Below are 13,033 nucleotides of genomic sequence, written 5' to 3'. Positions count from 1 at the left end.
TTAAGGGAAAAAGTTTCTTTTGCCTCGTGGCACTTTTGCATTTTCCATGCAGATTTTGTCTGTCTGGGCCAGCAGGCTGTATGCAGAGCAGGACACTGCTAATGAGAAGGGTGGGTGGGAGATGGGTTTAGGTGTGTTTGGTGCCATCTTTGTGCATGCCTTTCTATCTAAAAAACAAACAAACAAACAAAAAAACAACAAAACTTTCAGAGAAAGAAGAGATCCTGTTGGATGTGACCTCTCGGCTTTGGTTCACCTACAGAAAGAACTTTCCTGCCATTGGTAAGTCTAAATCATCCTGGAAGTGATGCTGGCTCACTTGTAATAATAGTCCAACCCAGTGGGAAATTTTCAGTGACTTCATTTGGGTTAGAGAACAATCTCCAATTGGAACTGAATGTGGATTAGGCTATCAAAGTGTAGGACATCAGATGATCACTGATTTTGAGATATTAAGCCAAGATTTGCTTCACTTTCACAGAAAGGATAAGGAGAAAATAATTCTCCTGACTGTTTGAATGTCTGTCTATAAGCTCTCCTGTTGTAAATGCGACCCTTGAATCGAAGAGCAGTGGGTGAGTTGTCTTCGAGGCTGAAGGGTTGTTTTGTTTTCCAATATGTTGAATGAGATCAGCTATTTCCTTAGTATGCAGGTTCCTTAAAGTACTTAGATGTCACAGTTGCACCAGGCAGCTGTTCACTCTGTAAAACTGTTTCACAGTTCAGAAAATACTCTTGGGTGATAAATGGTAAGGCATGAGTGGCATTAAAAACAAAAGTGGATTCAAAAGATGAACCAATAACTTGAATATTTTTTTGGCTTTTGACAGTGCAGAGAAAAAATGACCAAATTCCAATTACTGAAGTAGTCACCTGTTCCTCCAGTGCAGAACAGTGATAACTTTTAGAAAGTAATTTAGGATTTGTGGAGGAATCTTATGCTGGTATCAATTTCATAGGAAAACTTCCTGAATTAACCACGTTAGTTATCAGAGCAATTTTTGGTACCTCATGCTGATTGAATCCTATGGAAGTCTAAAGAAAAATATTATTTAATGATGGCTTGGGCTTAAGGTGAGTTAAAAGCTAGAGATACGGTACAGAAATTCCTGCCTTCATGCATCTTCTCTAGAATATATGAGGGTTTTGGTTGGTTGTTTTGTAGAGCTTGAAGGCAATGTTACATGCAGGATGTGTAGTAATTTAAGGAGCGTCTCACAGTGAACTTGAAGCCAGACTTCTTAAGATATTATGCGTATCTTTCTTTCAAAAATAGAAAGCAGCAGCAATACAGACAAACTACTTTTACCAGCTGTGCTAAGGTGCAGCTGACTTGGTGCCTGTGAGTCAGCTCACTAGCTGTGGCCACGCTGAACATTTTAGCTATGAAGCTTGTAACAACAGCCAAACCTTCACTGAAGAAACAGCAGTTTGCTTTTGGAATTCTGTTGTGAGTTACAAGTCTTTGTTCTCAGATTTTCCAGTGAGAGTTAATATCCAGCTTATTCTCAGTGTTATGTAGGACATTTGTTGTTCTTGCTGCTGCTGGAAGATTATTTTTACTTTTTTTTTTTAATCTAACTCTGTGTGCACAGTGGACTCTCATCCAGTCATCATCTGCTTGTGATGTGGGAATTCCTTGTGACCGATTAGTCTGGCATAATGAGCTCCCTTCTTAAAATGAGCATTCCAAGAAGTGGTCTGTAACAAGCACCTCTGTTTCGGAATGTCTCTGAATTAGGTTGAGAATCTGCAAGTAGACTCAAAGGCTGCTATGCTCCTGAGAAATTCAGCTGTCTTTCAAGCTGAGTTGCTTGAATTTCCTTTGAAGTTTCCCCCCCCACACCATTTAATGTTAAAGATCTTTGTTTGTCTTTAAGGGATGCTATTAGGCTAGTCACTGGTAACAGTGTTTTGATTTCTCAGCTTTGGGTTTTTGAGCTAGCATAGCCTTTATTCTTTGCCCAATTTCTTGGATAATTCTGCTACCCATGCAGGCTTACAGCGCTTTCCTTTTTTCTGTCTTGGCCGTGTTGTTTCATTCCTTACATACTTGCTTTCTGTCCTTGTTTCCAGGAGGAACTGGTCCCACATCTGATACAGGCTGGGGCTGCATGTTGCGGTGTGGCCAGATGATCTTTGCTCAGGCCTTGGTCTGCAGGCATTTGGGAAGAGGTAAAGCAGAGAACTGACTTCCAGGGCCGTGTGCTCGCATAAGTGCAGTGCTTCTAAGGATAGCAGCTGGGAATTGCTGAGGGCTCTGTAGCTTTTCCCTCAGTTTTCTCAGGTTCAGGGCTGATGTGTGAAAACTGTACTGGAAGCTTTCCAGTAGGTTTCTTCCTGCAGCTGTCTGCATCTCTACACAGATGAATGTAGTTGTTCAAGCCGTAAAAAAGGGAGAGTCCTGTAACATGCTAGCTCAATCCACTGACGCCAAGCAAGTGCTAGGCTTTTCTTGAAGGGCTTTTTTAAATACTTGAAGTTTAAAAAGTCCTACCAAAACAACCTGCTGACTTGTAAGTAGCTTGGTTTTTAACTTGTCAAGAAGTCCTCTCTTTGTGTCTAGTCTCTTCTGCCTGAAATCTTCCGTTCTTGCACTTGAGCCATACTTGGTCTGTATTGGATTTCTTTGGTGGTTGTAGATTACAAAAATAATTTCCCAGAAATTCAAAAGTAACAAGGTCTCCTGGTTTTCTTCAGAAAGCCTGTCTATGGAAAATTATAATCTTATTTTTCATTTGTGAGATAGAGGTAGAATTTATGTTTTCTGATTCTTCTTTTTCTGTCTGTGATATTCTTTTATCTCAGCTGTGAAAAAGTCTTTTTTTTTTTTTTTTTTTTTACTTCCCCTGTTAAAATTCATGGTTTGATGTTGGGAATGCCTCAGGTAGCTTGGTAGTAACAGTGACCTGAAAATCTGGTCAGTGGTTGGTGCAAAGGGAAGAGAGATTGTAACTTGCTAGTAAAGATCACATTCTGTTTCACATACCCCCTTGTTTGTTTCAGACTGGAGGTGGATAAAAGGCAAGAGGCAGACAGATAATTACTTCAATGTTCTTAATGCCTTCATTGACAAAAAAGACAGCTATTACTCCATTCACCAGATAGGTAAGGATGCTGGGTGCCGAGAAACGTGGGGGGAATATCTTGTCTGAGGTTCCTGTGAGCAAAGACCATTTTGTGTTTATTTCTGTAGCTTAGCTGAAAAACCTAGCGGGTTATTTTCTGACACAGTGCCTATTTTCTGATATAATCTGAAACTACCATTCTTAATTATGATGGATTCTTCTTCTTGGCTTCATTCAGACCTTCAACTTTTTGTAATGCTTTAGGTTATACTCAGCATCAGTTTCTGTATCCCATTTAGCCAAGGTGATTGAAAAGCACCTGGCTGCTGTTCTCACCAAGACCTTGTAACGTGAGAAGACTGCTGGATGAAGGTATTTTCAGAAGTAGCAGTTAAGCTAAGGAAGGAACTCACTTCAGTATAAATTTCCCTGGCAAAAGAAAAAGAAAGCCTGTTTTAGTATTTTCTATGAAGTGCTAAGATACCTATAGCTTCATCTACAGTGAATAATATGTCAGGTAACAGGTGTTATTGATAACCATACACGAAGAATGGTTTCTCCTGAGGTAACACTGCCATTTGGACTTCTGTATTCCCTCTTTGGGAAGAGATTTGCTTTACAATCATTGAGGATTTACTTGTCTCTTCCATCAACACCACAGTAACCCGTGAGAGGTTAGATTCTGTTGACTCCAAAGTGTTTCCAAGTGAGATCTCTTCTTCATTAAGTAAAAATCCTGGTTAGGAAGGAGCACAATGTAGGTGAAATTCTTTGCTAAATTTTTTTTCTTGTTATGCAGCCCAGATGGGAGTTGGAGAGGGGAAATCCATCGGTCAGTGGTATGGACCAAACACAGTTGCACAAGTGCTTAAGTAAGTGCTGAATTTTTCCTTTATTTCTTTCAAACAAAACAGTGGGTTTGTATTACCTCCTGCTTCACAGGTCTCTACCCACTGGATGAAGTGCAACTGTGTATGTCTTAATGCTGTTAGCAGACAGTTACTTGACCTTATTGGCTCGATTGGTGTGAACTCGAAAGGAGCCCTTCTTTTATTCAGGAGATAGCAGGATGTGACAGAAAACTGATTTCAAATTGAGGAGGCCCCCCTGGCAATCCCTTTCCTTTCCACAGTGCTCATTTGTAGAACAGAGCAGTGCAGTGCTCTTTGCAGCAGACCAGAAGCAGGTGTCAGAGTAGATGATCATTGCTGTTGTTTGGATCTCTGCTGACATCCTAATTGTCTCTGTCATCATTGTCAGAAGGCTGCCAATGAGCCATTGAGTCACCAGTGCATCAGAAGAGGAAAGTTTAAGTATTTGCTGCCTGGGTTCCATAGTGACAACAGAGGATCAGGACTGTTTAATTGAGACATCCTATGTGTTCAGAACATTCTAAACATTCTCCTGTCACCATCCTTTCCTCAATTCTTTGACTAGGTTTGCCAGGAGCTCCATGAAATAGGTAATCATTTATGCCCACTTAGCCCAATATGCCTGTAGGTGATGGGGAGATACTTTAGGGAACACTAGTAATTTTTTTAAAATGAATTTTTAGTTATTTATTTTTCTCCTTATACTGTCTTTTTCTGGTAATGGGAATTGAGTTAGAGAGTATATCTTGTATTTGAAATCTGTTTATTCTTCTTTTTTCATTTCCTATAGAAAACTTGCCACTTTTGATACATGGAGTTCACTGGCAGTACATATAGCCATGGATAACACTGTTGTGATGGAAGAAATCAGTAAGTATTACATGTGGGTAGAAAATAATGTATCCTGCAACAGCAAGAAGCCAGAAAACAACTGGAAAGCATGTAGTCATGCAACACTAGAAGCGTGCAATAAATATTCTGTTTTAAAGCTGTGGCAAAGTGTGCTACACCTGGATGAGACTTGCTTTTCCAGGGCAAGAAAGCTCCTTGTTTCACTTTTACTTTGTCTGATAAACCTCAGACTTGGCATTGTGGCCTGTGGATCTGGAAAGAAGGAACTGCTGGCTTTCCGGCAATAGGTGGGAGCTGCTTGGAAGGTAGTGACAAACTGTTTGTGGCCACAGCTAGCTAGGAAGTGACAAATGGCTGCTTCCTTACCCATATAATAGGGTAGGAATGTCTGCTACTAAGCAGAATAAGAAAATCAGAACAACTCTCTAAACAGGAAAAACGAAAAATAGGGAACGAAGGGACTCGTCTCTGGAGGTATCTTTTGAAGATGTCCTTTTAAAGGAGTGCTCACTCGTTTTTGGGTTTTTTTTTTCCTTTTTTCGTTTGTTTGTTGCATTCTGACAACTGGATGCCTTTGGAGGCTAAGCAGCTGTGCAGTGTGTTCATCCCTAGCATGCTTGCTCAGGCTGCAGTGCCCAGTAACAGAAGTGAGTGATGGAATGGCTGTTTGCTGCAGTCCTTTGTTGCCCTGACTGCACAAGCCTTCCCCTGTTTTTGCTTCAGGCTCGAGAGGCAATGTGCTTACACAGCAAAAAAACATTCAATGTTTTCTGCTGGAATAGTATTCTGAAACAGCACACAGAACAATCCAGAGAATGCTTGAGCTGGTGCAGTTACTTGTGAGATTGTGGCAGCTGTCAGATAGATTGACTTTGGCTGCTGTGGGGCCAAAATTAATTAACAGACAAGGACTTGTCCCTGGAGTGCAGGACAGCAAAGTGTCTTATCAGGTAGTCCGACTGAGAAGTGCCTGTCTAATCTTAAGTATGAGTAGTCCTAGATATGTGCTGATGTTCTTGGACTGAACAAAGGTCAGCATAAAGACAAGAACTGCATTTATCTTTTGCCTTTAGCCTGAAAATACTCCCTCTAGAGCTGAGGTGTGCTGGCTGCATGGCTTGGGTATGTTGCAGCTCATTTCTGTGTGGCTTGCGTTAAGCGCTGACACGACTTCAAATAACGTGTCCAATGTAGCCTGTGATGTGTAGGGTGGTGTTTGTCTGTTTTCCTCAGCTGAATCATGATGTGCCTCTTGTTCGGGAGCTGGAAGCCTCTGTATGAGTGGGTCTGACGTGTATCTGTAGGTGCCTGTTCTCTATCTTGTGCCCCAAGCATCTGTCAATAGTGAAATGTTCAAAAGTTACTGCTGGTTCATACATCTGCTAAATTCAATCACTGAATTCAGATACTGCTCAGCCTGAGGTGAGTAGGAAATAACCTTTCTCTGCAGAGTGAAAACAGCCACGAGAACCTTCTCAGTCTCTCTCTTGTATTGGGAACATGCTCATAGGCTGCATACACACACATCTTCCCTTTGAAAGGGACAATATAGGGAGCAATTGCAAACTTCAGTGCAGCTTCTCTCTTTTACTGAGGCTTTAGCTCAAAGTCCTCCTTCTTCTAACCTTGGAGGTAACATTCTCCTTGTTCAGCTGCATTTGAAGCTTGTAGCAGTGAGCAAGCATCCTGTTGTAATTGCTTTGATGAAGGTGCTTGTTTACATCGTGTCCTACCTGCCAGATTCTCCTGGTATTCAGGTTAGACCAAGAATAAATTAAATGAGCCTCTGGCATTTTGTCTAATTGCCTTGAATTAATGATTGAAATGCTGTGAGTTTTTCTGATTTTGTGTTTCATTTCTTCACGTGCATGCACTCACCCAGCAAGTAATGAAATTAGCTTGCGAGGCAAGCAGGCCTGGGGATGGTTCTGTATCAGAATCTGCATGATCTGGTTACATTCCAGGCTGCCTGTCTCTTCAGGCCTTTAGAGTGAGGATGCACAGTGTTTGTCATGGGCATGCCGTAGGGATAATTCCTCATTCAGTTCAACTGGCCTAATGGCCTCTCAGTACTTCCCTGGAATTGAACGCACCAGTTGTTTTTTTTTTTTTTTTTCCCCACTCACTCTCTCTAGATGCACTCTGAATTCTGGATTTATGCCTTATGTCCCAAGCAAGTCATCCACCTGTGTTGACACAGGTTGTTGCTCAGCTGTTCGTCTGCAGGGAGAACTTGCATTTTAATGACCCACCAGAGGGTAGCTGGGAGTACAGCACGCTTTGGCACAATCTTGATGTAAGAGATGAAATGCTGAGCTTGTCCAGAAACCCTGCAGGGGACACATCACAGGATCACAGTGGTGGGCCTAGTTAACTTTTTTTTTTCTCTCTTTTAGGCTGTAGGTTTTTGGAAAATAGCAATTGTTGATCAGAGCTAGAACAGGATTATGAGAGGTTTAGAAACTGAGGTTGTTTCTGATGTTTTCTGCTCATGTTCCCTTTTTATAGGGCGGTTGTGCCAGTCCAACTTCTCCTGTGCTGGAGCTGCAGCGTGTCCTACTGTAGAGGCAGACGTGCTCTATAACGGGTACCCAGAGGAAGCAGGGGTTAGAGATAAGCTCTCACTGTGGAAACCATTGGTGCTGCTGATACCTCTCCGCCTTGGGCTCACGGAGATCAATGAAGCCTATATTGAAACACTAAAGGTAGGGGATCTGAAGCTGATTGTTGATATTCTGATGCTTAAAGACCCTGCTGTGAATTAAGTTGCTTCTGGAAGAAAAACATTTAGAGACGAGCATTTTCAAAGTTCAGGACATGGATTCTTATGGGTTTTTGTCAGGAAAGTGTTGCACTTACTGTTTCAGTAGCTTTTTTTCAATTTTTGTTTCATAACTTAATCTTAGTCCCTGTTGTGTGATGGTAGCCCACTGCTGAAGTGCTTGTTCAGCACAGCTGCCCTGTGCCTCAGTGAGCATGGTGTTGCAGACTCTCCGTGTGCTCTGATGCTGGAGCTTATGCTGCAGGCAAGGGTAGAAGCAGGCTGATGGTTGCCCTGTGCAACAGGAAGTTGCAGACCTTATGGTGTGCAGAGTACACATGTAAGAGAGGATGCACATTTAGCACTTGCTGTGCTAAAGCTGGCAATCTCTGAGCTGTACAGGTAGGAGAGCTCTGCGTGCAGAGTAGGCTACTTTCCCATCACGCAGTAGACAGTTCTTGGATATTGCAACTGGATAAGGAATATGGACTGTTCCCTGAGTGATGGTTCCCTCCTGAAAGCCCTGTTGCAATATGACAATTTCAAGGATCTTGTCACTGAATGGCAGCAGAGCTGGAACTTGCCCAGAGGGAGTTATAGAGTAGTGCTGCCATTTTCCTTTGGTCCACCTGTGTGTTGCTATCAGCAGTTAAAGATGTTTTAGAGTTGCTGTTGTGCTCCCTCCAGGCCTTGTTGCAGCCTTCGTGATGGAGCTTTTCTCCAGAAATGGCTGTTTCTGCTGCTATAACTGCTGGTTTTTCAGTGTCCCAGTCTTTTTTCCCCTGCTATGTTTTTAGATGTTTGCCCTTGTTACCACTTGCTGTCTCACTGTCTGTCAGCTGTGTGTTTTCTGTATTGCTTTTCCAGCACTGCTTCATGATGCCCCAGTCCCTCGGAGTGATCGGAGGCAAACCAAACAGTGCTCACTACTTCATTGGTTATGTAGGTGAGTGCCCAGAGTACTGCAAAGGCTTTCCAAGCATCTCCCCACAGCTAAAAATGTTTGTGGAGCAGTATAGCTCTCCTGCTTGGCCTATAGTGCGTGCTGCAGGTTTCATTTTTTCCTGCTGGAAATGTGGAAGACTGCTGTGAGCTGAAATCCTGCGAGAATCTGAGTGGTGTACCTTTGAACAGGGACAACAGTAAAAGCTGCACACTTCTAATGCTAGATCCTGTCTGTAATGATGTGTGCACAGGCTCTTTCTAGGTTCAGAGCTAACCTCCCTCCAGGGATTTGACTGTGTATTTACCTGCCTTTCAGTTCTTCCCTTTCTGAAACCCTACAAATCGTTGTCCTCTCTTCCTTCCCTCAGATAGTCTATCTCTGCTTGAGAACAAAACTGTGCTTTGGATTTCCAAGGCTCTCTCAAACTTACATAGGACCTTGGAAGGCATGAACAGAGCCTGCAGTGCCCTTGTGGTGCATGTGCCTTGAACGCAGATGGAGTGGGTGCCATGGTTCTGCTCATACTGGCTCTTTCTATGGATGAGAAGTATTGCAGGAGTGGCTAAAAGAGTAAATGATAGGTTCCTCCTTGGGATTTCAGGAGCTGGCTCAATTATTGCTCTTCCCCCTTCTTTTTATCTCACTATTTGCTTCTCAGAAAAGCAACTTCTGGCATGGTTCTTCCTGTTGATGTTTCGTTGCCTGTCTGTCCAGGTGAGGAGCTCATTTACCTGGATCCCCACACTACACAGCCTGCAGTGGAGCCCAGTGACAGTGGCTGTCTCCCTGACGAAAGCTTCCACTGCCAGCACCCTCCCTGCAGAATGAGCATCGCTGAGCTCGACCCCTCCATCGCAGTGGTGCGTTCCTGCTGCTTGTTTTCTGCCCAGCTCGGAAATAGCAGGTCCTTGTTTCACAGGATAGGTTGGGTGGTCTCCAGGCAGCCTGTGCTCTAGGCAAATATGTTTCAATTGCAGTAACATTGTTAAAGAAGCTCCTCATTGCAGTAGCAGCTTGCTAGAGAGATCCTGTTTGTAGGGTGATTAAATGCCTTCTCTAATGGGGCATTCTCTTTCGCTGGAGTCTAGCTTAGGCTTTGATTCCTGCCTTCTAAGGGACAGACCTGAATCCACTTCTGAATCTGATACATTTCTGATCACACAGATCATACTTCTGATACGGTGTGATTTGTATTCTGTTGAACCTGAGATGTCTGCCCTTGGTTTCCACACGGGTTGTTTCTGTCATTTTCCTTGTGCAGCAGAGCAGATCATTGCATTGATCAGCACTTGAACAGTCTGACTATGATAAGCCTGTGGGGAGTACTCAGTTTAATAGGGCATTGTAAGCCACACCTCGAAGCAAGGCAGTTAGTTGTTGTAACTGCTCACAGTCCTGGTCATTCTATAAAGATAATTTCTTTTTACAGGGCTTCTTCTGCCACACAGAGGAGGACTTTAATGATTGGTGCCACCAAATCAAAAAGGTTTGTTTTTATATTGCTGGGAAAATAATACAGGGTATTATTAGTTCCAAAGTGCTGTACAGAGAGCTTGTTCTCTGCGGCATGATCCCATTTTTAAAGCATATGTAAATAGTTTAAGACACCAAAAGGATTCTAATCTAAAACTCTGCAGCTGATATGAATGAAAATATTTGAGAAATAATTTTTTCAGTTGCAAGGAAGTTCCAGCAGATCAATATCCCTCCCCTAACAAACCAGAGTGCAACGAGTACGGTGTTGCAGGTTCTCATGGCTCTGTTCTTCACCCACAGCTGTCCCTGGTGAGAGGAGCTCTGCCCATGTTTGAACTGGTTGAACGCCAGCCATCACATTTCTCCAACCCCGACGTTCTGAATCTCACACCAGGTGAGGCTGTGCAGGGAGGCAGAGCTAAGAGGAGTCTGGTTTTCTAGAAATTGTATGGAATTGCACACTGACTTCTGCTGTGTTCCCATTTGCCCACACAATTGGTCTGTAGCTTTTGGGTCGGTTTAATTCTTTGGTTTTCAACCAGCAGTTCAGATTCTCATGTTATCTCAGTGATTTTTAGGAGGAGTCTGAATGATGACTGGATTAAAAAAAAGTTCAGGCTACTATAACAGTATGAATTTATGATTTCTAAAGAGATGCTTAAAGAAATTGGAAAGGTCTATTGAAAAGGCTGAAAACTGAGCTTCTGGGTATTAAAAATTGATGAGGCTGGTCACATATATCTCCAAGTGCAGGGGATTCTTTCCCTGTGCATTTGCTTAGTCCTGGTGATGCAAAAAGCAACAAGTGCTAGGCACTATTTTGGCTGTTAGGCTCTGCTTATCATGTTAATAATGCAAGTGAACATTGCCAATGGCTCTGTATTTGCTGCAAATTGTGCCAAGAGGAGTGAGTTGTTTGTGGGCAGGCTTACCCTGTCACCAGGCATCCTGCATTCATTGCTTCCTTGCTGTCTCTTAGCACGAACTTCCACAGTCTTACCTCACTGTCCTGTAAGAATGCTTTATTTGCTTATATTGTCTGTTGATCCTTGCCTATATCAGAATGTCCCTAATTACTACCTTCTTTACTCATGAAAGTGTTTTCCTAATGAGCTGCTTTTCCTCTTCCCCAAGCTTTTAGAGCCTCTCCTGTTTGTTTTGACGGTACTTTTTCTTACTGTCAGCCCTCACTAGAGGGATAAATGATGCACTCGTGAACGTCCAGTTCTTTGTCCTCACTTTCTCCAGTCAGTTGTGTTCTCTGTTCAGTAACTTAAGCATGGAGGGCTGCTCCCTGAGAAGTGCCTGAGGAAGTTATGCTGCCAGTACCCACAGTTTGCATGAACACTGATGCTATTTGTACACACTGCTGTGGAATTAAAGCTCGTCACAGAATACTCAGAGGGTCTGCAGCCTCATGTCCATGCACTTGTCCTTGTTCTCAGCAATCAGTCATTGTAGTTTAGCTTTGCTGACTGTTCTGCCAAGTGTAGTGTGTGCTCTCTTAAAGCCTGAGTTCATGTACATTTCTCCTTCACTTCCCCAGCTTGCATACACCTTCTCACTTGAATTTCCCCTATGGTAAATCTGCTTCTCCTGTACATATGTGCTTCCTCTTCACCACAGAGTTGAAAGGGTGGATGGAAGAGAGCAAGTACGAGTACGCTACTCTTCTTTCCAAAACTTACTGCATTAATCACTTCTGTGTGAGTGCAGGCTGTGCACTGTCCAGTGCTGCTGGACAGGAAGGCTGTACAAAACAATCACAACACAGAACTGAGTGCACCATGGCGGTGTCAGGATTTGTGAAACCTGGTGCACCTTCTACCATCTAATTCTCTCAAGTGCATTTTCCATGCTACTGTACCTCCTCAGAGCTTTCACTCACATGTCATGGAGCCTCCTAAGCGTGTGGGTCTGTGACACTCGTTCAGCAGCTAGTTACTGTGGTGCTGAGCAGTCACTGCGCCCTGTGGAGGTAACACTTTCTTCTTCTCTTGCAGACTCCTCCGATGCTGACAGATTGGAAAGGTTCTTTGACTCAGAAGATGAAGACTTCGAGATCTTATCCCTTTGAAAACAAATAGGAAACTGACTCTGCAAATTTGTGTTATGTGTGGGGAGAAGTGGGGGGAGGGAAGCTCCTTGGAGAGCCTGGGGCTACCGGTTTTCATAGGTGCTTGCTGCCATCCCTGCCTCTTGTCCATCCTGGCATTCTGTGCAGCCTCTGAGTGGAGCGTGCATTGTCTGCGTTGGGATGAAGAACAAAGTGGGTGTTGCAGCCTTACTGGCTGGAGTTGGGATTTCTCAGCAGAAAATGCCTGCTGGAAGTGGATGCAGTGGTGCCTCGGAGTTCAAAGCCTATCTGTTACATCAGCAGGTCAGTTGGCCTTCTGGGGGAGCCATAGAAATTTTTAGAGCGCTAAATCCTTACACGGGAACTTCTCTCTGAAGCTTAAATAGAGCCACCCCTCATTTAGTAGGTGACATGTATAGTTATTTCCTTTAGCAGCTTCTCTTCTCAGTGGCCAGTTTGGACTGCAGCTCACAATGCAAATTAACAGTAACACGTCCCAGTGAGACAGCTGGGAAGTACAGAGACAGTGGCTCTGTTTCCTACAGTGAAACTCCTGTCCATGCTTTGCAGTGTACAGCACTTTCTCACAGGTATAGCAGCCCTCTCCTGCTCACATCCTGTCAAAAGGGAGCTGGGGTAACTTATGAATGAGTGGTAATTCAAAAAGGCTGTCTGGGAAAGTATGGACCTGTGCTGCTGGAGAGGAACATCACCATCTCAACTAACAGCAGAAGGAAGGGAAGAATAGAAAATGTGTGTGTTCTAGCAGAGTGAGTTGGTAACACACTGTGCTTCTACTATGGATTTATGTCCATACCAAGTATCTTCAGGAAAGGTGCTTTGCGCAAAGAACTGGAATCCACGGCCCTGAGGGGAAAAAAAGCCCACTGCAGGGGAGAGGTGAAACAGGACAACTGAGATCTGCCAGCCGCATGTCCCATTGTGCAGGCATAGCATCTAGTGAATAATCCTGTTGAAGTA

General features: G+C 43.5%; 1 protein-coding gene across 1 annotated transcript; it reads left to right on the top strand.

Moving 5' to 3' along the window:
* Positions 1–140: 140 nt before the first annotated feature.
* On the top strand, positions 141–13,033 carry ATG4B (autophagy related 4B cysteine peptidase). Its single transcript, XM_010716550.2, has 11 exons — positions 141–282; positions 2,077–2,175; positions 3,007–3,108; positions 3,868–3,940; positions 4,731–4,810; positions 7,301–7,497; positions 8,421–8,499; positions 9,214–9,359; positions 9,929–9,985; positions 10,276–10,369; positions 11,979–13,033. The coding sequence occupies exons 1-11, from the start codon at positions 156–158 to the stop codon at positions 12,050–12,052; spliced, it is 1,128 nt and encodes a 375-aa protein (XP_010714852.1). The 5' UTR covers positions 141–155; the 3' UTR covers positions 12,053–13,033.

Source organism: Meleagris gallopavo, chromosome 11 (genome assembly GCF_000146605.3).
Source record: "Meleagris gallopavo isolate NT-WF06-2002-E0010 breed Aviagen turkey brand Nicholas breeding stock chromosome 11, Turkey_5.1, whole genome shotgun sequence".
NCBI classification, from domain to species: domain Eukaryota; kingdom Metazoa; phylum Chordata; class Aves; order Galliformes; family Phasianidae; genus Meleagris; species Meleagris gallopavo.
This window is presented reverse-complemented; position numbering and strand designations above follow the sequence as displayed.

What these genes read in the sequence shown, in the direction of transcription:
- ATG4B (XM_010716550.2), top strand. Translation starts at nt 156, where the DNA reads ATGCCTTTCTATCTAAAAAACAAACAAACAAACAAAAAAACAACAAAA. An exon ending in TTACTCCATTCACCAGATAG is followed by an intron (nt 3,109 to 3,867) that starts GTAAGGATGCTG and finishes CTTGTTATGCAG; the next exon opens with CCCAGATGGGAGTTGGAGAG. An exon ending in TGTTGTGATGGAAGAAATCA is followed by an intron (nt 4,811 to 7,300) that starts GTAAGTATTACA and finishes CCCTTTTTATAG; the next exon opens with GGCGGTTGTGCCAGTCCAAC.